Source organism: Malaclemys terrapin, chromosome 2 (genome assembly GCF_027887155.1).
Source record: "Malaclemys terrapin pileata isolate rMalTer1 chromosome 2, rMalTer1.hap1, whole genome shotgun sequence".
Lineage (NCBI taxonomy): Eukaryota > Metazoa > Chordata > Testudines > Emydidae > Malaclemys > Malaclemys terrapin.
This window is the reverse complement of record NC_071506.1, coordinates 283046039-283067608: the sequence shown is the minus strand read 5'-3', so window position 1 is coordinate 283067608 and position 21570 is coordinate 283046039. Positions and strand designations below refer to the sequence as shown.

The window sequence follows — 21570 nt, the reverse complement described above, 5'->3', positions numbered from 1 at the left end:
ATAAGCAAATGAGAGATGTGTGGTCTAGACGAAACACTATAAGGTGGGTGCAAAACTGGTTGAAAAAACATACTCACAGAGTAGTTTTGAATGTTCACTGTCGAATTAGGAGGATCTATTTATTTGGATTCTCCAGAGGCCTGTCCTGGATCCAGTACTATTCAATATTTTCGTTAATGAGGTGGATAATGGAGTGGAGAGGATGTTTTAAAAAATCTGCAGAGGACACCAAGCTGAGAGGGGTTGGAAGCACTTTGCAGGACAGGATTAGAATTCAAAATCACCTTGATAAATTGGAGAACTTTTCTGAGATCAAGAAGATGAAATTCTGTAAAGATAAGTGCAAAGTACAACACTTAGGAAGGAAAAATCAAATGCACAAATAAATAATGGGGAATGACTAGCTAGGTGGTAATACTGCAGAAATGGATCTGGGGTTACGGTAGATCACAAACTGACAGGATGCTGTTGTGAAAAAGGCTAATACCATTCTGGGGTGTGTTAACAAGAGTGTCATATGTAAGACCCAGGAGCTAACTGTTCCACTCTACGGGGCACTGGGGAGACCCCAGCTGGGGGTCTGTGTCTAGTTGTGGGTGCCACACTTTAAAAAATACATGAACAAATTGGAGAGAGACCAGATGGGACCAATCAAATTGATAAAAGGTTTAGAAAACCTGACCTATGAGGCAAGGGGGAAAAACTGGGCATGTTTGGTCTTGAGAAAAGAAGACTGAGGGAGACCCGATAACAGTCTTCAAATATGTTAAGGGCTGTTCTAAAGAGGGTGGTGATCAATTGTTCTCCATGGCCACTGAAGGTAGGACAAGAAGCGATGGTCTTTATCAGCAGCAAGGGAGAGTTAGGTTAGATGTTAGGAAATACTTCCTAACTCTAAGGATAGTAAAGCACTGAATAATAATACCTGCACATTTAACATTCCCCCACCCCCACCCCTCTTCTCCTTCCTGGGCACTCACAATAGAAGCACACACGAAACATACCAGGAGTCACCCACCAGTCTTATGGGGTCCCTAGTAGGCCAAAGTGTCTCCTACCCTTCTGCACAGGCTGGGACAGTAGGCCCTGTCCATTTGCTGGATCAGAAACAATGTCAGTTTAAACTCAGCCTTTTTATACCAAAAGCCCTTTCTTCAATTGTCTCTGGAAACCCCAGTTTGAACCAGTGCATGAAAACCTCTCCAGGGGCAGGGGCCTCTCTAGAATGGTTCCGTTTTAGTGACTCACCTTAATTCCGCCCCCCCCCACCCCCCCAACACACTCTTTGTCGTTCCAGGAGGAGGTCTGGTCCCCCTCTTCCAGAGAGTAGAACACAATCACACCGAAGCCGTTCCTTGGTTTAACACATTGGTCCGCAAAGATCCTGCAGGGGGTTGCAGTAGCTGTCACACGCAGTTCTTCTCCTTCAGCTCAGGGTCTGCTGCCGAGGAGTGAATGTGGTGGCTGCCGTGGCCACAGTGACCCACCAAGAGGACCATGCCGCCTCTCCTCATCCAGTGCTGGGAAGGGCCGTCATGTCGCCCCACTAGGACACCCCCGATTGTCACTCTGACCTTGGGGGATTTGTTGTTTGTGCACGTGGGTTTTCCTGAAAGTGGTTGCCTGCTTTTGTTGGCAAGTGTGCCAGGAACTCAAATCAGCTGGGATCATGGGGTTAGACTGCACACCCCACATTCACAAGAGAGTACGGCTTTCAGTGTCCAGAGGGCAATAGCCCTTGTGGCTCTCTGTCAGGGAAACCCACCACCAGGGAGGTATCTCACTACACCCACTCTGCTAGTGATCCTCCTGGGACAAATGTACCTGCATCTCTAGGCACCCAGGTTATAATCACTGGAAACCTCACCTGAGGTAAATAAGCACAACTCCATTAAATTGAATAGATCAAGAGGCACTCATATCGGCGAGGAATTTAGCCCATAGGTAGAGTATGATTTGTTCCATTCTGTGTGAAGGCATGTCTGCCTTTGGAGACTGTGGGTACAGTGTGTGTGTGTGTGTGTGTGTGTGTGTTGTTGCCGGGGAGAGACTAACACCTAGATGCATACATTTCAGACTGCTAGACACACTGCTGAGCAATATTCGGTTGTCATTCTATAAATAAACTACTCATTGAGTTTGATACGCGAGAGGCACTGGTAAAGCCCAGGGACGGAGTGGATTTGGAACTTGCATGCAAAATATCATCTGATGGACAGAGAGGTCTAAGGAGACTGGGCCAAATGATAGACGCTGCAGAGAAGCAGGTTTTCGTGCTAACAATGATGCGATTGTAAGGAGGGGAAGAGATGAGAGAGCTTCCAAGCTCTCACTGAGAAAGGAATTTGGAACCCCATCAAACATGTCACTGAAGCGTTGCTGCCGACCTTCATAGCTTTCATACAGTCACAGCTGTTAAGGCCAGTAGGGACCACTGTGAATTAATCTAGTCTGACCTGCTGTGGAACACAGGACAGGCCAAAGAACTTCAGCCAATCATTTCTGCCTCAAGTCTGTAACTTCTGTTTGAGGGAGAGCATCTCTTTTAGAAAGAGCTCCAGTCCTGACTGAAAGCCTGCAAGTGATGGAGAATCCAGCACATCTCCAGGTAAGTGGTTCCTGTGGTCAATTAGCTTCACTATTAAAAAATGTACCGTATTTCAACGCTGAACATTTGCAAGAGCTACCAATTTTGGGGCCCAATTCTGCAGCCATCCCAAAGGACAGACCCATGTGCCCACATGGACCCCATGGGATGCCACAGAGACGCCAGAGCCTGTCTGTCTGCAATGACTGTGGAAATGGAGTCTTAGCACAGCAAAGAAAAGGACTAGGAAACCCCAGTCCAGTGATCAAACCGCTGGGGATGTTTCCCAACTAACTCTTGTTTCCTGCATTCACAAAAGAAATACCATAGCGTTTGGGAAGCAAACCTGCAACTGCCGTAACGTTACAGTGCTATGTAGGTGAGGATGGGAGAAACATTCTGAATAAACTCGGTCAGTTTGAAGTACTTTACTCTAACAGCAGAATTTATATTACATTTTTCATATTCAGACATTGTCTAATTAACCCTCCCAACACTCTGGAGATTAAAATCTCCATTTCAGGGAGTTCCAGGCACCGGTATGGCACTTATCTTTGTCTCCTTTAAGAAAGCATAACCCGAGAAAGGAAAGGCGCTTTAGTTCTGTGTATGGTAAAGCACAAACTGTCCAACACAACAGGACACAACACACGTGTAAGTCACTACGGGTGTGTAGTGTTCTCAGATATTTGTAATGTGTGTGTGACAGGCACAGGGCATTTGAAAACCCCAAAGACCAATTTCTAGGGAAAAATTCATAGCAAAATAGTTTATTATCAGTGATTTGCATCACAGCAGCCCCCGTTCAGTGCTGGTATCAGAGTCCATTGTGCCAAGCACCGTACCCAGGAATAAAACCTGGAGTTGGCTGGTAGCCAGCATCGATGATGGCAGAGTTTAAGACCAGTCTGCACTGGGAGGGGCCCAAGGTCCCCCTTAAACCAACCTGCCTTAAAAGCACTTCATCAAAACCAGGGGTCTCTGATTAGCTGAAGGCCTCCGAAGATTGCTGGAAACAAGTGGGGTTTCCTGAAATCCGAGGCGTCGATCTCTGTGCTCTGGATTCTCCAAACTCTGGAAACAGAGTTCAAAGCCTGCAGGGGCAGCTCCCTCGCTCTTCCAGGGACGAGAGCTGGGGAGTTGTGGAGGAGCCTGCTGCATGGCGTGGTTGTGGGGACCATATGAACAGTGAGGATTGTGTTGGCTTCAACGCTGGCTGCCCCTGGAGGAAGTGGCTGGTTTCCAGGATTTGGGAAGTGGGGACACAGGGAAGATGTAGGAGGCAGCTGCCCTCCAGATCTGGGGGACTGGGCGTACAGGGAAGATATGCCGGTGAGGTCTAGAGAAAGAAGCTGATTGAGGGACCTGGACTGCCATGAGGGATAAATGCTGGTCAGTTTCCCAAGGGCAGGTTGTGCTGCAGCCGGAGGAGCCTGTGCTCCGTGCTCAGAAGATTTCACTGCAGTGCAGACAACACAGGGCAACTGCAGTGCAGGTAACACCGGGCAAACCAAGAGGACACCCCCAAATTTCAATTAAACACAAGTTCTCGGATAAGCAGAGTTCAGTGATCAGGTTTGTGCAGGAGAGCTGCAAGGAGAAAGCACCGAGACATCTGACAGATACAAAAGCAACTTCTTGTTACAGATACACCTGCAAGAAGGAGACTGCAAATGTTTGCAGGCCCCTTGGCTGAGCAGTGCTAAACCTTAGGGCTGCAACAGAGCTGCAGTGGGACTCTCGGAGCAGCCACAATTCAATAGCGCGCCAGAAACTAAAGATTGGGGGCTGAATTCTTCACTGCCATGAACCCCAGTCTTCTTATTTCATATGACACTAGCACCTGCACATACCAACCAAGATCTATTATGCTAAGTGCTGTACATACACAGAATGGGAGAGACTTTGTCCTTACAAACAGCCAATAAGGACGAGGAATGGGAGAAAGGAAGGATAGCTATTTACAGATGGGGAACCGAGGCTCAGAGAGATAATGTGCATGGGCGGCACGTGAACCGCTGGCTGGGGGAGGCTAGCCCCCCAGTCCTGTCCCTTCTACACGAGGCCCCCATCCCTTCCACGCGCTCCAGAACCCAGAGTCCCTCCACCGTGCCCCCTAGTCCCCGCCCCAGGCTGGCTAGTGCCCGCAGCCCCTCCAGCCCCGTAGCACTGGGAGGGAAAGCGTGTGGCAGCAATGTTGCAGGCTCCAGGCACCAGCCGACCAAGCATGTGCTTGGGGCGGCACCATGGGGCAGGGCGGCGCTCGATTTTTTTTGGATTTGGCGGCGTGGCACTCGGAGGGGGGGGTGTGGGCTTTGGGCGGCGTGGTGCTCGGGGGGGGCGGGGCTTCGGGCGGCGCGGCGCTTGGAGGGGGAGCGGGGGCTTCCGGTGGCGTGGTGCTCGGAGGGGTAGCGGGGGCTTCGGGCAGCCTGGCGCTCGGAGAGGGAGTGGGGGCTTCAGGCGGCGCTCGGAGGGGGCGTGGGGGCTTCAGGCGGCGTGGTGCTCGGAGGGGGGGCGGGGGCTTCGGGCGGTGCTCGAGGGGTTGGGGCTTCAGGCGGCGTGGTGCTCGGAGGGGGGGGCGGGGGCTTCGGGCGGCGTGGTGCTCGGAGGGCGGGGCGGGGGCTTTGGGCGGTGCTCGAGGGGTTGGGGCTTCGGGCGGCGTGGTGCTCGGAGGGGGGGGCGGGGGCTTCGGGCGGCGTGGTGCTCGGAGGGCGGGGCGGGGGCTTCGGGCGGCGTGGTGCTCGGAGGGGGGGGGCGGGGGCTTCGGGCGGCGTGGTGCTCAGAGGGGGGGCGGGGCTTTGGGCGGCGTGGTGCTCGGAGGGGGGGCGGGGCTTCGGGCGGCGTGGTGCTCGGAGGGGGGGCGGGGGCTTCGGGCGGCGTGGTGCTTGGGGGGCGGGGCTTCGGACGGCGTGGTGCTCGGGGGGGCAAGGCCTTGGGGGGGGTGGGGGCTGGCGCGGTGCAGCGCTCAGAGGGGGGCGGGGCTTCGGGCGGCGTGGTGCTCGGGGGGCGGGGCCTTGGGGGGGCGGGGGCTGGCGCGGTGCAGCGCTCAGAGGGGGGCGGGGCTTCGGGTGGTGTGGTGCTGGGGGGCGGGGATTTCAGCGGCGCTCCCGGGGTGGGGTACGGTGGGGTGGTGCTCTTCTTTTTTGCGTGGGGTGGCAAAAAGGTTAGAGTCGGCCCTGGCTGCAGCCCTGTCCCCAGCCCCAGAGTGCCGGGCGGGCAGTGCCACCGCAGCCCCCCCCAACCCCGGGAAGGCGGGCGGCGTGGCCCCAGCCCCTTGAGCCCAGCAGCACCGCCAAAGAAGGGCCCTAGGGGCAGCGTGGGTGTGGCTACACCAGGCTGTTTGGGGAGGCACAGCCTCCTCTACCCACCACCCATGATAAAGTGACTTGCTGGAAGTCACATAAGGAGTTGACAGACTTTGCAAACTATCAGCCAGATTCAATCATCAACATCCAAACTATGAATCAAGGACAACTCGGCATCAAACTAAACCCCAGGGGGCATATGCAAGAAGGACTCCTTAGGCTGAGGGGGAAAATTCGTCTGGACAAAACATGATTTTGTGATTAAGATGTTACAGTAAAATAATAATAATAATAGCATTAAATTGTATCAGTTCTCAAGGATCAGACAGGCTAACAGGGGAGTATTATCAGACACCTCAAGAATTTCTAGCATTTCAGAAACTGACTGATAATTGGTAAGAAGTAAGTGGTACGAGCGCACTGCCACCCAATCCTACGTGACACAGCACCAGCTTTAATTCACAGACCGCACGGGGGGGATGGAATTGTCGGTTACAAACCCCGACCACCCTGCCTGGATTACAAAACCGCAGCTAAACGGTCAGCCAGAATGTGCCAGAAATGAGCTGAAGAAAGAATCCTGAGACTTCCTGTTCTCATCCCGCAGCAGAATCCTCATCAAGGAGACTTCAGAGCCAGCACTACTGTGTGCATTGTTCATTGCATTTTATGTGGGAGGGAAAGTATTGCGAGGGCCCCACTCAGAGGACACAGAGAGAACGGGCTGTAATCACAGAGAAGAAGAGATCTGACTGATTGCTGTGCTTGGCAGAACTGCAGGACCAGTGGATGAAGAGGAAGTGGTCAAATGGATATAACTGGCTTTCTGTAGCACATTCGAGACAGCGCCTCACGAAATCTGACTAACAAAATTAATTCAGATTGGCTTGGGTAGAGACACAGCCATGTGCAATGAAAATTGGCCAATTGGGAATACAGGATAAGGAAAATATGGTAGCAGCCTACAAAAGAGCTAACTCAAAGAGAGGGGGATTCATTTGGAAAGGGGACTATGGGTATGACTAGGAGCAATGGGATAATATTAAGAAGGGATGGGTTGGGAACACTTAGAGATGTCGCCAGCTTTGGAACAGGGTCCTCCTATTGGACATGGGGCAGTCCCATTGCTAGGGATACAAAAGAGCAGGTTAGCCTGTCAGGAGCAGTCCGGTGTGTGGTTATCCATTGTCGACGCACTGTACGTTCCCCTTGGATTTAGTGGTGGCATCATCAAAACCAATGACCTGGGCCTTCTGACTGGCTCTAGGGGAATGCTTGTTGTGTGATGTCTGGACTGAGAGCTGGTGGGTAAAGCTCTGGTTGTCTGGACTTTAGGGGACAGGTCTTCTCTTGGTGTAAGTCAGCGTAGATCCATGAAAGTCACTGGAGCTATGGCAACTTATACCAGCTGAGGATCTGGCCCAACAGAATGAAGACATGTACCCCAGCCTTTCCCAATGCAGAGGCCCCTGGACAGCTCCCCCCCCTCCACCATGGGTTGTTTTGCAATTGGTGCACACGATTTCAGCAATTTATTTGAAAAAATCCTCCTTTTCCTCTGACCGACCTCCCCGCTGTACCTGCCCCGGAGGGTGGCCAATGGAGGGAGAAAAGCCACTGGTTAAGGGAGGACCGAAGCAGGCAGCCAATGAGGCACTCGCCCATACAGAGGAGGCAGCGTATAAAAGGGTTTCCCCCAGGAGGGACAGGGCTGCCCACCCAGCTCGCACTGAATGCCACAGGGCACAGGATGGAGACCTGCCTGAAAGTCCTGCTGCTCGTCGGGGTGGTCACAGCAGCCCCCACGCCATCATCAGCCCCTTTGCCAACCCACGAGGATGCGATTTTAGCTGCAGTTCAGGCGTACAACCAAGAGCCAGGCACAACACTGGCCTATCGGCTCCTGGAAGCTGAGCCGCAGACAGACTGGGTGAGTGACCTGGGGAATCGCTTTGTGGCTTGGGCAGGGGTGGCCAAACTTACCGGCCCTCCTAGCTGCATACGGCAATCTTCGAGAGCGGGGATGCGCCTGCTGGGGATCAGGGATTCAGCCCCGTTCCTGTTGAAGCCCTGAGCCCTAGCGGGCACACCCCGAGGGTGGAGGCGGAATAAGATTTATTGGGGCCCTGGCCACAAAGAACATTTGAGCACCCACATGCCCCCTGCCATGGGGCCCCACCCCCTGCCCCTCCCCTTCCCCCAATGGCCCCACCTCCTGGTCTAACATAAACCGGGTGGTGCTAAGAGCTGCCCCGGGAGCCCTGGACCCTCCACCTGCCTTCAGCAGCATGCCCTGGGGGGCAGGGAAACAGGCACCCCAGCACCCCACCCAGTGGCGTGGGGGATGGGCTCAGGAGAGGGGCTCAGGCCAGGTCCACGCAGGGGAGGTGGGGCCAGGACCAGCCTTAGGGGTGGGCCACCCGGGTGACTTCCCAGGGGTGCCATAATCAAGGTGGCGCCGTGCAGCAGTGCAGAGGTGCGCACTGCTGGTGTGGAGTCAGAAACTGCTCCCGGTGGCAGGAGAGCACCTTGTGGGGGGCCCCAGATTTCTCCCTGCTTCCTCCCAGCGGAGGAACATAGGGGCAGGCGAGTGGTGACGCACAGATACTGCTCCTCCCCTCAATGTTTCTCTGCACCTCCGTACTGGGCTGTGGGGGGGAAGCGAGAAGCACCCCCCTGCCCCAGCCCTGAGCCCCCCTCAAACCCAGAGCACCCCAAACCCCTCATCCCCAGCCCGCACCCCCAGCCCAGAGCCCATACCCCCTCCTGTAGCCCAACCCCCTGCCTCAACCCACAACCCCCTCCTGCACTCCGAATCCCTCGGCCCCACCGCCCAGACTGGAGCCCCCTCCTGCACCCCAAACCCCTCATCCTCAGCCCCAGCCCAGAGCCCATACCCCCTCCTGCAGCCCAACCCCCTGCCTCAACCCACAGCCCCCTCCCCCAGCCTGGAGTCCCCTTGTGAAATTTATGGAGGGTGGCAGCCATACACTACTTCCCTTTATTACCACACAGCAGCTTCTGGGTCCCGCTGGCCTGAGACCAGCAGTTCATTCAGATTCAGCAGGCAGAGAATGTTTCCATTTGAATTATGCTGTGAGCAATCCAGGACAGGGACCATCTTACTCTGTGTTTGTACAGCGTCTGGCACAAAGGCGGTGGCCAGCCACAAGTGTTCAAAGAGAATGAGTCAGTCCTGAAAAAAACATGGGATAGGCTTAAAAATCACAATTAAAAAATATATGGGGTACTGTAGTTTTTTTTTTCTTTTTGCTGCCTGGGTTCTGAGCCTTTACAGATAAATACTAATTATTGGTCATTAAAAGAGATGGTTTTTGGAAGGTTTAACAAGGTTTAAGAGGATAACCTCTTTGAATTCAGTGCCCTCCCTGGGTCTCCTTGTGCAGAGAATTCAAATTTAGTAGTAGGTAGAAGAAAGATTTAATTTAAAAACGTTGTTAACCTCTTATTATCATTATTTATTAGGTGGCCACAAAGTGGCAAAGTACTGGGAACTAATCTTGCCTCAGATATCTACATAATATATTATTTATATCCCAGCAGCATCTAGAGGTTCAAGCCAAAATCATGGCCCCGCTGTGCTGTACAAACACATAGCAAGAGACAGTTCCTGCCTACAAGAACTTTACAATCTAAATAGATAAGACAAAGGTTGAGAGAAAGGATGTATTATTATCCCCATGTCAGAAGGGGAAACTGAGGCACAGAGCAATACCTTGCAATCAAAATACATTGACACTATCCAGTGTTCTAATGTATGTAATTTTTCCTTAATGTCCTGTTCACAGACACCTACCTGGATTGCAAAAGTTGCCAGAGTTACCGTTTATCTTCCGTTCAAGTTTGTGTTCATTTTAAAACGCTGCCCTTGCTCTGAAAAGTGGGAGTGCCCCAAATGGCATCCCCTTGCTCAGCAGAGCTGCTCCCTCTGCGTATTCAGTTAGAGCTGTCGCCTTTGGGCCAAGAGGTGTGTAAGTGACGAGTGATTTCAAGTGCCCAACTGGAAACGCTTCAGAAGCGCCGAATTTCCAGAACATTCTGAGAGGTTCTCAGAAGGAGCCACACAACGGTCTCAAACTGGGCACCCAGTCGTGAGGCACATAAACTCACCAGCCACGTTCTAAAATCCTGGCCGATGGCTAACAGAAATGCTCACTTCTTTGTACTCCGGCTGGCTCTGCAGAGCGGGAGCTGGGTTTTGTTCCTTCTCGTGCATCATCAATAGCACCTTGTTTAAAGGGTTCCCGTGATGAGGCAGGAGAAGGAAAAGCAGGGCTTGAGCTTCAGAGCAAAGTTCAATTTGCAGGACTGACAGTTAGGGAAATAACCATTGTTTAATGACAGGCTTGATCCCGTGAGCTGCTGAACACCCTCTGTTTGCAATGAGGTCGGTGGAAGTTGAGGGCGCTCAGAGCCGTGCATCATCAAGCCCAAAAGGGGGACACTTGGGGCCCGACCTGCAAACACCTGCACACACAAGTAACTTCTGCAAGACAGGACCCACGTATGGAAATTACCGTGAGGCAATAAGGCTGGGAATCCCAGGAGCTCACTTGGACCATGTCACTTTTCAAACCAGAATTGCACTTTCAGGAATTAAAAGACATACAGAAACCCTGAGCAACTGGGTTTTCTCAGAGAAGGGCAGGAGATGGGGGAGGAATTGCCAGATACTCATTATTTGTTCAAAACCTCAACTTAAGACAATGGGGCTACTCCAGAACTAACCCACAGCACACAAAGTTACATTTCTGGGTTAATGTTTGAACAGCATTTGAAACCTGCTAGAACCTAGACAAAAGCTGAGAATGATTATTAAAAACGTATTACTTCAGAGGACTAGAATAAGTCGATGTTCCATGCTGCTGAGACTGGAATCTCTTTAGGGCAAAGGCCTTGCCTGCGTATGTGTGTGAGCAGCGCCCAGCACAATGCGGCTCGGATGCCAAAATAGACCTCTGTGATACTGTGACAAAAAATAATAATAAAATAAAAATAATTATGCCAAACACCAAAGTGGAGCCTGGTGCCTTGCTGCTCACTGTGAATGTTAATTTTGTTTTTTATTGAATGTCTTCTTAGGACGTGTCTTCGAAAACGATCCAACCGGTGAAATTTACTGTTCAAGAGACAGTGTGTCTGGTATCAGGGAAACGTGACATCAACCAGTGTGAATTCAAAGAAGACGGGGTAAGGATCACTTGCTGCACGGAGACATCTCCATCCGTAGGCAGCGAGTTATATGGGCCTGTGGTGACCGTGCTCCACCAATGTTTGGGCTTATATTTTCAGAGCCGGCCCATCCATAGGACAGACCGGGGCAACTGCCCCAGGCCCCGCACTTTGGGGGGCACCATGTTTCACGGGGACGCGGGGTCCAGGGCGGCCTGGGAGGCTAGCGGGGAGCCTGGCACCGGCAGCAGCGACCCGACTCCAGCCCGCCCTGCTCCACCCTGCCCCGCCTCTTCCCCCCTGCTCCATCCCCTCCCCGCCCCCATTCCACCCCTTCCTCAAATTCCTGCCCCACCTCTTTCCGGCTTCCGTCCCCTCCCCCGAGCGACGCTGGGAGCCGGCGGTGTGGAGCGGAGTGGAGCAAGGCGGGCTGGGACCGGGTCATTCACTGCTGCCGGAGCCATGCCCCATGCTAACACCCCAGGCCGCCCTGGAACCTGCATCCCTCTGAAGCATGGGGCTCCCCAAAGTGCAGGGCCCAGGGCGGTTGCCCTGATCTGTCCTATGGATGGGACGGCTCTGCTTGGATCCATTCTGGGCACCACCAAAAATTATACAAACCTAGCGCCCATGTCTCCATCTGCTCTTCTATCTCACTGATCACACAACTGCACCTTGAGCTGACCAATAGTATCTCTCAGGTGCCCAAGGCTCACAGAAAATGTATATTTCAACCAGAGACATAAAGGAAGGAATGGGGCTATGGGCCCGTGCCTTTTCTGCTGTAGCCTGCTTCCTGATCCTTACATCCATGTCACAGACAACATACATCCATTCATCCAACCCCAAATTACAGGTCTGCATGGTTTTTAAACTCTGGTTTGCTGTTGTCAGCTGGAGCACCGTTCTACCGGGAAACCCTCACTGACGTCCAAAGAAGAGCGGGATGAACCTCATGTGTCACATTATTTGTTACACTAGCACTTTGATATCCCTAAGGAGATCAGGGGCCCCGGTGCCAGGTGCTTCACAGACAAGTCAGACAGTACCTGCCCCAAAGTGTTCACAATCTAAATAGAGCAGACAGGCAAAGGCTGGCTGAGAGGGAGTGCTCTTATCCCCGGGTCACTGGTGGGTGATGTGACTCGCCCAAGGTCACACACCAGGTCAGTGGCAGAGAGGAGAATTCGACCCCACTCTCCCTAATCTCAGCCCAGTGCTGTAACTGCACGTCCACGCTTCTCATTCCGTAAGCATGCTCTGCCCTAACAGCAATCCTGCCTCGCTTGGCTCAACTGAGTTTAGATTTTGACTCATTCTCTCCTTGTCTATATCTACATTTCCCCATACGCTGTTCTCTGTGGGCCCCTCTCACGCAGCTGGAGTACACAAGGAATCCCACAGATCACATAGTGACAGCTCCCAAAGTAAGGTGCTATTGAACACGAGCCAGGGTTACACAGATTATGAGCTCCTTGGGGCAGGGACCATCCTCTGTACAGCGCCTTGCACAATGGGGTCCTGACCCAGTGTGATGTCCAAACCAGGCCCACGGTTGAGCCTCCCAACCTCCTGCTGAACTTGTGACCAACCCACACTGGGAAGCAGGTCTCCACACGTGAGTGGCCTGAGCGTTATCACTCCCTGACAGGAGATGCTGAGGTCTCTTTTCTCTCCCTTGCAGCTGGTCAAAGACTGCTCTGGATTCTTCTCCACTGTACAGGACCCCGCATCCGTCATTATCAAATGCGAGGAGGCGTCTGAGGAGGTGAGTGGCCTAGACGGCCTCCTCTCTGCTCACCGCTGGGCTGAGGCAGGGTTACGGGTTTCCCTCGCTGAGATCCCGGCCAGGTATTTCACACTGCACAAGTGTCCCCAGAACAAGTGTCTGGCTCCACCTACTGGCAGTGAGCTGGCAAAGGCCTCCTGCCCCACAAACCCTAAAGCCACCAGCAGAACCACAGGGAGCAAATTCTAATCTCACGGGGATACATAACAAACCTAAAGCCCCATACGGTGCCTGGGAGCGGGGCAAGGGCAGGGGGCCTCAGGAGGCTCCTCACCACCTACCTTTGTCTGGCAGTGACATTTACAAACGTTGTATGATGCAGACACTGAATGGCCCCTGGTCCCACACACCAGGCAAAAGGCCCCAGCATGGCCCTTCCTTCTTACCCTAGAACAGGGACCTTCCCTAACACATGGGCCAAGGTGGGTGTAAGGAGTAGAGACAGCAAAGGGGGAGGGGATAAAAATTGTTTACACCTCTAGCACACTGTCCCTCCAGCAAGCAAGCTCCTGCCCCTTCCTGAGCCACAGAGCGATGTCACCCTTTGTCCAAGGGCTCGTTGGCAACACTCACTCCTAAGGCTACACTTCTCCCCCAGTAGCCACCTAGGCCTGCAGTGACACTGGTCGGATGCTCTCTGTTTCTCTGGAGAGGCCATGTGCTACAGGGGAGCGGGCACTGGGCTGGGACTCGGGAGACCTGGGCACTACTCTTTACTCTGCCACTGAACAGCTGTGGGACCTCAGGCATGGCACACTGTTACCGTCCGAGCCTTTGCCCCCGTTTATCTCGAGTGTAAGCCCTGCTAACCCTGGCCTCTTTCCCCTCTATCCTAATGTCATCTCACAGGACCGCTGAGGAAATATTGGTAGGTTTCTTCGTCGAAATGCCTGGAACCCTATTCACGTCGGTCTTGCCCTTACTAACTAAGAAGATCCAGAAAGGGAGGAGATGAAAGCGAGTCAATGCTGCCAGACCCAGCTGTGCCTCCATTTCTCCTCTACTGGAAGCACCATCGGAAGCAAGACTCATAACAGTGTGAACAGCTTCAGAGTATCTGCTTCTACCTACCGCATAGCACCCCTTTCAGTGCTGCTCTCCGGGGCTCCTCTGCATAATAAACTGCCATGCTGCAAACATATACTGTTGTCCTCTTCTTCCATATTGCAGGAGGAGATTAGGGACATGAACCAGAGTGAGTCACTTGACTGTGCTACTGGCCAATGAAAACCCCCGACTAGGAGTCACACGCCATCCTCATTAAAGAGAACCAACCCCTGCCATATTGCAACAGAGAGCCAAACACTAAGGCCCAACTTGTTAAAAGTGACAAGCAATTTTGGGTGCTCAACACAGATGGCCTCAAAGAGGCCTGGTTTTCAGAAAGTGCTGAACCTCCACCCTCTGAAAACGAGGCCCCTTCAATAGCTCTCTCGTTGGGCATCCAAATTTTGAGCCATCCAATAGTCACTTGGGAAAATTTAGGGCCCAGGGCGTGTAATACTTTAGACTGGAACTTTCATTCATCAACCACTAGATGGCACTAGTTGGCCTCAGGTGCAGTAAAGGGAATGGGTGTAACTAGCACACACATCACTGAGGATCTTAACTGGATTAACAGTCACATCCATCGTGGATTCCCTCAGCCTCCCTGATTTACTGCGGGTTCCAGCCAGAAAGTGGGTAACACCCTCTGCCCTATTGGTTTTATGACCCAGGTAGCCCCATAACCCTCAAAGAAATTAGTCCCTGAGGGTCTAGTACACTCCAGCAAGGAGGGACTGACAATGTCCGGTGTTAAAGGCTTGATGGTCACAGGTCCCTTTGCAGACCCTCTGCCATGGGGTGAAATTTCCCATAAAGAACAAGCTGGGCTACCCCAAGGTTTCTCCCAACCAGGCACACCCGTAGAGTTCAGGCTCCTAGCACAGCTTTCAGCGTGTGTTGATAATGAGAGTAGACCCCACAGCCCCCTTCCCACCTTCCTGTACACAAACCCACAGGGACACAATCCCACAGCAGGGTCATTAAAGGGACAAATTCCATCAGGCTTAAAACCCTCGAGCTCTTTGGCCTGACAACAAACCTGATTCTGCCACCCTTATGCTCTAGCCTTAAAACTCTATGAATTTGGAGTCATGAGGGACAGGAAGTCTAGTGAGAGACCAATATGGCTGCATCGGGCGCGCTCTAGTGACCTGAAAACCATAAAGTGGAATCATGGACAAATTGCTAAGGATGAGTAGAAAAGAACAACCCAAGTATGTAGGAAGAAAACCAGGAAGGCTAAGACACACAAGTTTTTACACCTAGCAAGGGACATACCAGGCAATAAGAAGAGGTTCTATAAATACATTAGGAGCAAGGGTAAGATGAAGGAAAGTGCAGGTCTGCTATGTAAGAGGAAAGGGGAGCTAATAACCGAAGACATCAAGAAGGCTGAAGAGTTTGATGCCTACTTTACTTTAGTCTTCACTAAACGAGTTGATTGTGATCAGATGCTGAACAAGAAGCGGGAAGGAACACAAGCCAGAATAGGGAAAAACAGATTAACGAATATTTAAATAAGTTAGATGTTTTCAAGCTGGCAAGGCCGGATGCTATTCACTCTAGGGTACTTGAGGAAGTAGCTGAAGCAATCTTTGAACCAGTAGTGATTATCTTCCGGAACTCGTGGAGGATGGGTGGGGTCCCAGACGGCTACAGAAGGGAAAACATGGTACAGTACCTCTCTAAAAAAGGGACCAAAGAGGACCTGAGGAATTACAGACCAGTCAGCCTAACTTCGATACCTGGAAAGTTACTGAAACATTTATTAAACAATCCATTTGTAAATACCTAAAGTATAACAGAATCATAAGTAGTAGACAAAATAGACTGGTCAAGAACAAATCATGCCAAACCAGCTTAATTTCTTTCTTTGCTAGATTACTGGCCCAGTGCATGGAGTGAAGCAGTAGATGTGCTATATCTTGATTTTAGTAAAGCATTTCACACAGTCCCACATGATATTTGCATAAGCAAATGAGAGAAATGTGGTCAAGATGAAATACTCTAAAGTGAGTGTAACACTGGTTGAAAATATAGTAATGAATGTTCACTGTCAAACTGGGAGGGTGTCTATAGTGAGGTTGTCCAGGGATCTGTCCCAAGTGTGGTACTATTCAATATTTTCACTAATGATGTGGATAATGGAGTGGAGAGTATGCTTATAAAATTTGCAGAGGACACCAAGCTGAGAGGGGTTGCAAGCACTTTGGAGGACAGGATTAGAATTCAAAATCACCTTTGTAAATTGGAGAATTTCCGGTAAGTGAGAGTTAGGTTAGATATTAGGAAATACTTTTTAACTATAAGGACAGTTAAACTCTGGAATAGTTTCAGCATTAACTGCTCTGCCCTGGTTCCTGGGCACCCACAATTTAAGCACACACTAAACATTGCAGGAAGCACCCACCAGTCTTATGGGGTCCCTACCAGGCCAAAGTCTTTCTAACACTTCCGCGAAGGTTGGGCCCCCCTTGGACAGAAGGCTCTGTCCATTTGCTGGATCAGAATCCGTGTCAGTTTAAACTCAGACTTTTTATACCAAAAGCCCTTTCTTTGATGGTCTCTGGAAACTCCAGTTTGAACCAATCTATTCAAACATCTCCAGGAGCATGTGCCTTTCTAGAATGGTTCAGTTTCAGTGACACACCTTAATTATCCCCCACTCTTTGTCGTTCCAGGAGGAGGTCTGGTACCGCTCCCCTAGAGAGTAGAACACAGTCACACCGAAGCCATTCCTAGGTTTAACGCATTGGTCCCCAAAGATCCTGCAGGGGGTCGCAGTAGCTGTCACACGCAGTTCTTCTCCCTCAGCTCAGGGTCTGCTGCCAAGGAGGGAATGTGGTGGCTGCCGTGGCCACAGTGACCCACCAACAGGACCATGCCGCCTCTCCCCATCCAGTGCTGGGAAGGGCCGTCATGTCGCCCCACTAGGACACTCCTGATTGTCACTCTGACCTTGGGGGATTTGTTGTTTTTGCACGTGGGTTTTCCTGAAAGCTGCTGTTCCCTTGTGTAGGAAACATCTGTTGGCAAACGTGCCAGGGCAAGCAGAGATGGGAACTCAAATCAGCTGGGATTGTGGGGTTAGGCTGCACACCCCATGTTCACAAGAGTGTACGGCTTTCAGTGTCCTGAGGGCAACAGCCCTTGCGGCTCTCTGTCAGGGAAACCCACCACCAGGGAGGTATCTCACTGCGCCCACTCTGCTAGTGATCCTCCTGGGACAAATGTACCTGCATCTCTAGGCACCCAGGTTATAATCAATGGGGACCTCACCTGATGGTAATAGGCATAACTCCATTAAATTGAATAGATCAAGAGGCACTTTTACCAGCAGGGAATTTAATCCATAGGTAGGGTATGATTTGTTTCCATTGTTTGCGAAGGAATGTCTGCCTTGGGAGACTGTGTGTACAGAGTGACAGAGAGAGAGAGAGAGAGAGTGTGTGTGTGTGTGTGTGTTAGGTGAGGGGGGGCAAGATTGACCACTATGAGCATACCTTTGAGACTGCTAGACACACTTCGGTGCAACACTCTCTTGTCTTTATATGACTAAACTCCTCATTGAGTTGGACATGTGAGAGGCACTGGGAGCGAGTGGATTTGGAATTTTCATGCAAAATATCATCTGATGGACAGAGAGGAGCAAGAAGTCACGTCCAAATGATAGACGCTGCAGAGAAGAAGGTTCTTGTGCTAACAATGATGCGATTGTAAGGAGGGGCAGAGATGAGGGAGCTTCCAAGCTCTCACTGAGAAAGGAATTTGGAATCCCATCAAACATGTAACTGAAGCGATGCTGTTGACCTTCATAGCTTTCATAGAGTCACAGCTGTTAAGGCCAGCAGGGACCATGGTGGTCATCTAGTGTGACCTGCTGCAGAACCCAGAGCAGGCCCAAGAACCACAGCCAGTCATTTCTGCCTCAAGCCTGTAACTTCCATTTCTGCGAGAGCATCTCTTTTGAAAGGAAATCGAATCCTGACTGAAAGCCTGCAAGTGATGGCGAATCCAGCACATCCCCAGATAAGTCTTTCCCGTGGTCATTTATCTTCACTATTTAAAAATGCACCATATTTCTAGTCTGAACATTGCAAGGGCTCCAACTTTTAGACCCCAAATCTGCAGTCGTTCCAAGGGACAGACCTCTGTGCCCGTATGGACCCCATTAAAACCATGGGGTGCCACACAGGTACCAGGGTCTATCTGTCTGCACAACACTGTGGAATTGGGGTTTTATTTAGCACAGCAAAGAAATGGACTAGAAACCCTATTCCAGTGAGCAAACTGCTGGGCATCTTACCCAACGAACTTCTGTTTCCTGCATTTGCAAAAGAAATACCATCGCATTTGGGAAGCAAACTGCAACTGCCATAACGTTACAGTGCTGTGTAGGTGAGGGTGAGAGACCCATTCTGAATAACTTCAGTCCATAGCTCATTCAGGTCGGAGTTCTTTACTCTAATAGCAGAATTTATATTACATTTTACATATTCAGACATTGCCTTTTTAACTCTCCGAACACAGCAGAGACCTAGGTCTAGATAAATATTATAAACTGCATTTCAGGTAGTTATCTCACTTATCTTTGTCTCCTCTAACAAAAGCATAACCAGAGAAAGGAAAGGCACTTTAGTTCTGTGTAGGGTAAATCACAGACTGTCCAACACAACAGGACATGACACACACATGTAAGTCACTATGGGTGTGTAGTGTTCTGAGATATTTGTATTGTGTGTGTGATGGGCACAGGGTGTTTGAAAACCCCAAAGAGCCATTTCTAGGGGAAAATTCATGACATAATTATTTATTATCAGTGATTTGCATCACAGCCGCCCCCGTTCAGTGCCGGTATCAGAGTCCCATTGCACCAAGCACCGTACCCAGGAATGAAGCCTGGAGTTGGCTGGTAGCTACTATTGATGAGGGCAGTCTTTAAGGCCAGCCTGCACTGGGATGGCCCCACGGTCTCCTCTAAACCAACCTGTCTTAAGGGAATTCATGCAAACTAGGGGTCTCTCATTAGCCGAAGGCTTCAGGAGGACACACAAAGCTCTATGGAAACAAGTGGGGATTCCCGAAATCCGAGGTGTTGATCTCTGTGCCCTGGATCCTCCAAACTCTGGAAACAGCGTTCAAGGCCTGCAGGGGCAGCTCCCTCGCTCTTCCAGGGACGAGAGCTGGGGAGTTGTGGAGGAGCCTGCTGCATGGCGTGGCTGTGGGGACCATATGAGCAGTGAGGATTGTATTGGCATCAATGCTGGCTGGCCCTGGAGGGAGGGGCTGGATTCCAGGATCTGGGGAGTGGGGACACAGGGAAGATGTGCTGGCTGGCTATGTAAACGGCAGCTTCCCTCCAGATCTGGGGGACTGGGCGAACAGGGAAGATCTGTCGGCGAGGTGTGGAGAAAGAGGCTGCTTGAAGGACCTGGACTGCCATGAGGGATAAGTGCTGGTCAGTTTCCCAAGGCCAGGTTGTGCTGCAGACAGAGGAGCCTGTGAGGACAAACCAAGAGGAACCCCCCAAATTTCAATTAAGCAGGAGTCTTGTGATTAACAGGGGTCAGTGCTCCAGTTTGTGCTGGAGAGCTGCACGGAGAAAGCACGGAGACACCCGACAGCTCCAAAAGTAACATCTTGTTACAGATGTACCTGCAAGAATGAGACTGCAAATGTTTGTGTAACCCACACACCTCCTGGGTGTGGTGTTCTGTCCCATCTAGTGGCACTCAGAAGGTGTGTGGGATACATTTGCAGGCGCTTGGCTGAGCAGTGCTAAACCTTAGGGCTGTAACAGAGCTGCAGTGGGACCCTTAGAGAAACCACTATTTAATAGAGTGCCAGAAACTAAAGACTGGGGGCTGAATTCTTCACTGCCATGTGCCTCAGTCTTATTTCATATGACACTAGCACCTGCACATACGAACCAAGATCAGTTATGCTAAGTGCTGTACACAGACATAAGATGGGAGAGTCATCGCCCTTATGAGCATTCAATCTAAACAGGCAATATGGACGATGGGGAACTGAGGCCCATAGAGATAAAGTAACTTGCCAAAAGTCACACACGGAGTTGACAGACTTTGCAAACTATTGGCCAGATTCAATCATCAACATCCAAACTTTGAATCAAATACAATTCTGCATTTAACCTAAACCCCAGGGGGGCACATGCAAGATGCACTCCTTAGGCTGAGGGGGGAAATTCGGCTTGGCAAAACATGATTTTGTGATTAACGTGTAACAATAATAATAATAATAATAATAAGTAGTAAGACTCAAGGATCAGTCAAGTTAATAGGGGAGTATTAAAGGACACGTCCAAAACTTCTAGCATTTCAGCAACTGACTGATAGAGAAGCAAGTGGTATGAACGCACTGCTGCCCAGTTCTGCCTGGCACCAGTTTTAATACACGTATTACCCAGGGAAGGATGGAAATATCAGTTACAAACCCCGTCCGTCCTGCCTGGATTACAAAACCGCAGTAAACGGTCAGCCAGAATGTGCCAGGAATGAGCTGAAGAAAGAATCCTGAGACTTCCTGTTCTCATCCCGCAGCAGAATCCTGATCATGGGGACTTCACAGCCAGCAATACTGTCCACACTGTTTACTGTATTTTATATAGGAGGGAAAGTATAGTGAGAGCCCCAAGCAGAGGACACAGAGAACGTGCTCTAATCACAGAGAAGCGCTTTGACAGTTTGATTGCTGTGCTTGACAAAACTGCAGGACCAGTGGATGGAGAGGAAGTGGTCGATGGGATATAACTGGCTTTTGGTAACACACCTGAGACAATGTCTCATGAAATCTGATTCTCAAAATTGATTGAAATTGGCTTGGGTAGGGACACAGCTACATGCAGTGAAAATTGGCTAATGTAAATACAGAATAAGGAAAAAATGGTAGCAGCCACAAAAGAGTTAACTCAAAGAGAGGGGGATTCATTTGGAAAGGGGGCTACGGGGTATGACTAGGAGCAATGGGATAATATTAAGAAGGGATGGGTTAGGAACACTTCCTAATAGCGAGATGTCTCCAGCTTTGGAACAGGGTCCTCCTATTGGACATGGGGCAGTCCCATTGCTTGGGATACAAAAGAGCAGGTTGGCCAGTCAGGAGCAGTCCGGTGTGTGGGTATCCATTGTCGACGCACTGTACGTTCCCCTTGGATTTAGCGGTGGTACCATCAAACACAACGACCTGGGCCTACTGACTGGCTCTAGGGGAATGCTTGTTGTGTGATGTCTGGACTGAGAGCTGACTCTGGTTGTCTGGACTTTAGGGGAGAGGTGTTTTCTTGATATAAGTCAGCGTAGATAGAGTAATGGCAACTTAGAGCAGCTGAGGTCCTGGCCCAACAGATCCTCAGCTGGTTTAAGTTGCCCTAGCTCCATTGGCTTTCATGGATCTATGCTGACTTACACCAAGAGAGGTACAGGTACCTTGGCCTTTCCCAATACAGCAGCCCCCGGCCACCTCCCGCCATGGCTTGTTTAGCAATTGGTGCACACTATTTCAGCAATTTATTAGAAAAATTCCTCCTTTTCTCCTGACCAACCTCCCTCTCTGCCCGCCCCAGCAGGGGGACCAATGGAAACATCCTGTAGATGGAGGCGGAAAAGCCACCGGTTAAGGGAGGACCA

At 50.9% G+C, this 21570-nt stretch overlaps 1 protein-coding gene across 1 annotated transcript in view; it reads left to right on the top strand.

Annotated features, from left to right (window-relative positions):
- The window catches only part of LOC128830899 (cathelicidin-related peptide Oh-Cath-like), a 33593-nt gene extending 19578 nt beyond the window's left edge, over window positions 1-14015 (top strand). Inside the window, exons 5-8 of the mRNA XM_054016781.1 lie at window positions 7616-7822; window positions 10996-11103; window positions 12770-12853; window positions 13724-14015. Coding sequence (XP_053872756.1) covers window positions 7616-7822; window positions 10996-11103; window positions 12770-12853; window positions 13724-13732 — 408 coding nt within the window. The 3' untranslated portion in view covers window positions 13733-14015. The remainder of the gene's footprint in view (window positions 1-7615; window positions 7823-10995; window positions 11104-12769; window positions 12854-13723) is intronic.
- Window positions 14016-21570: the final 7555 nt, after the last annotated feature.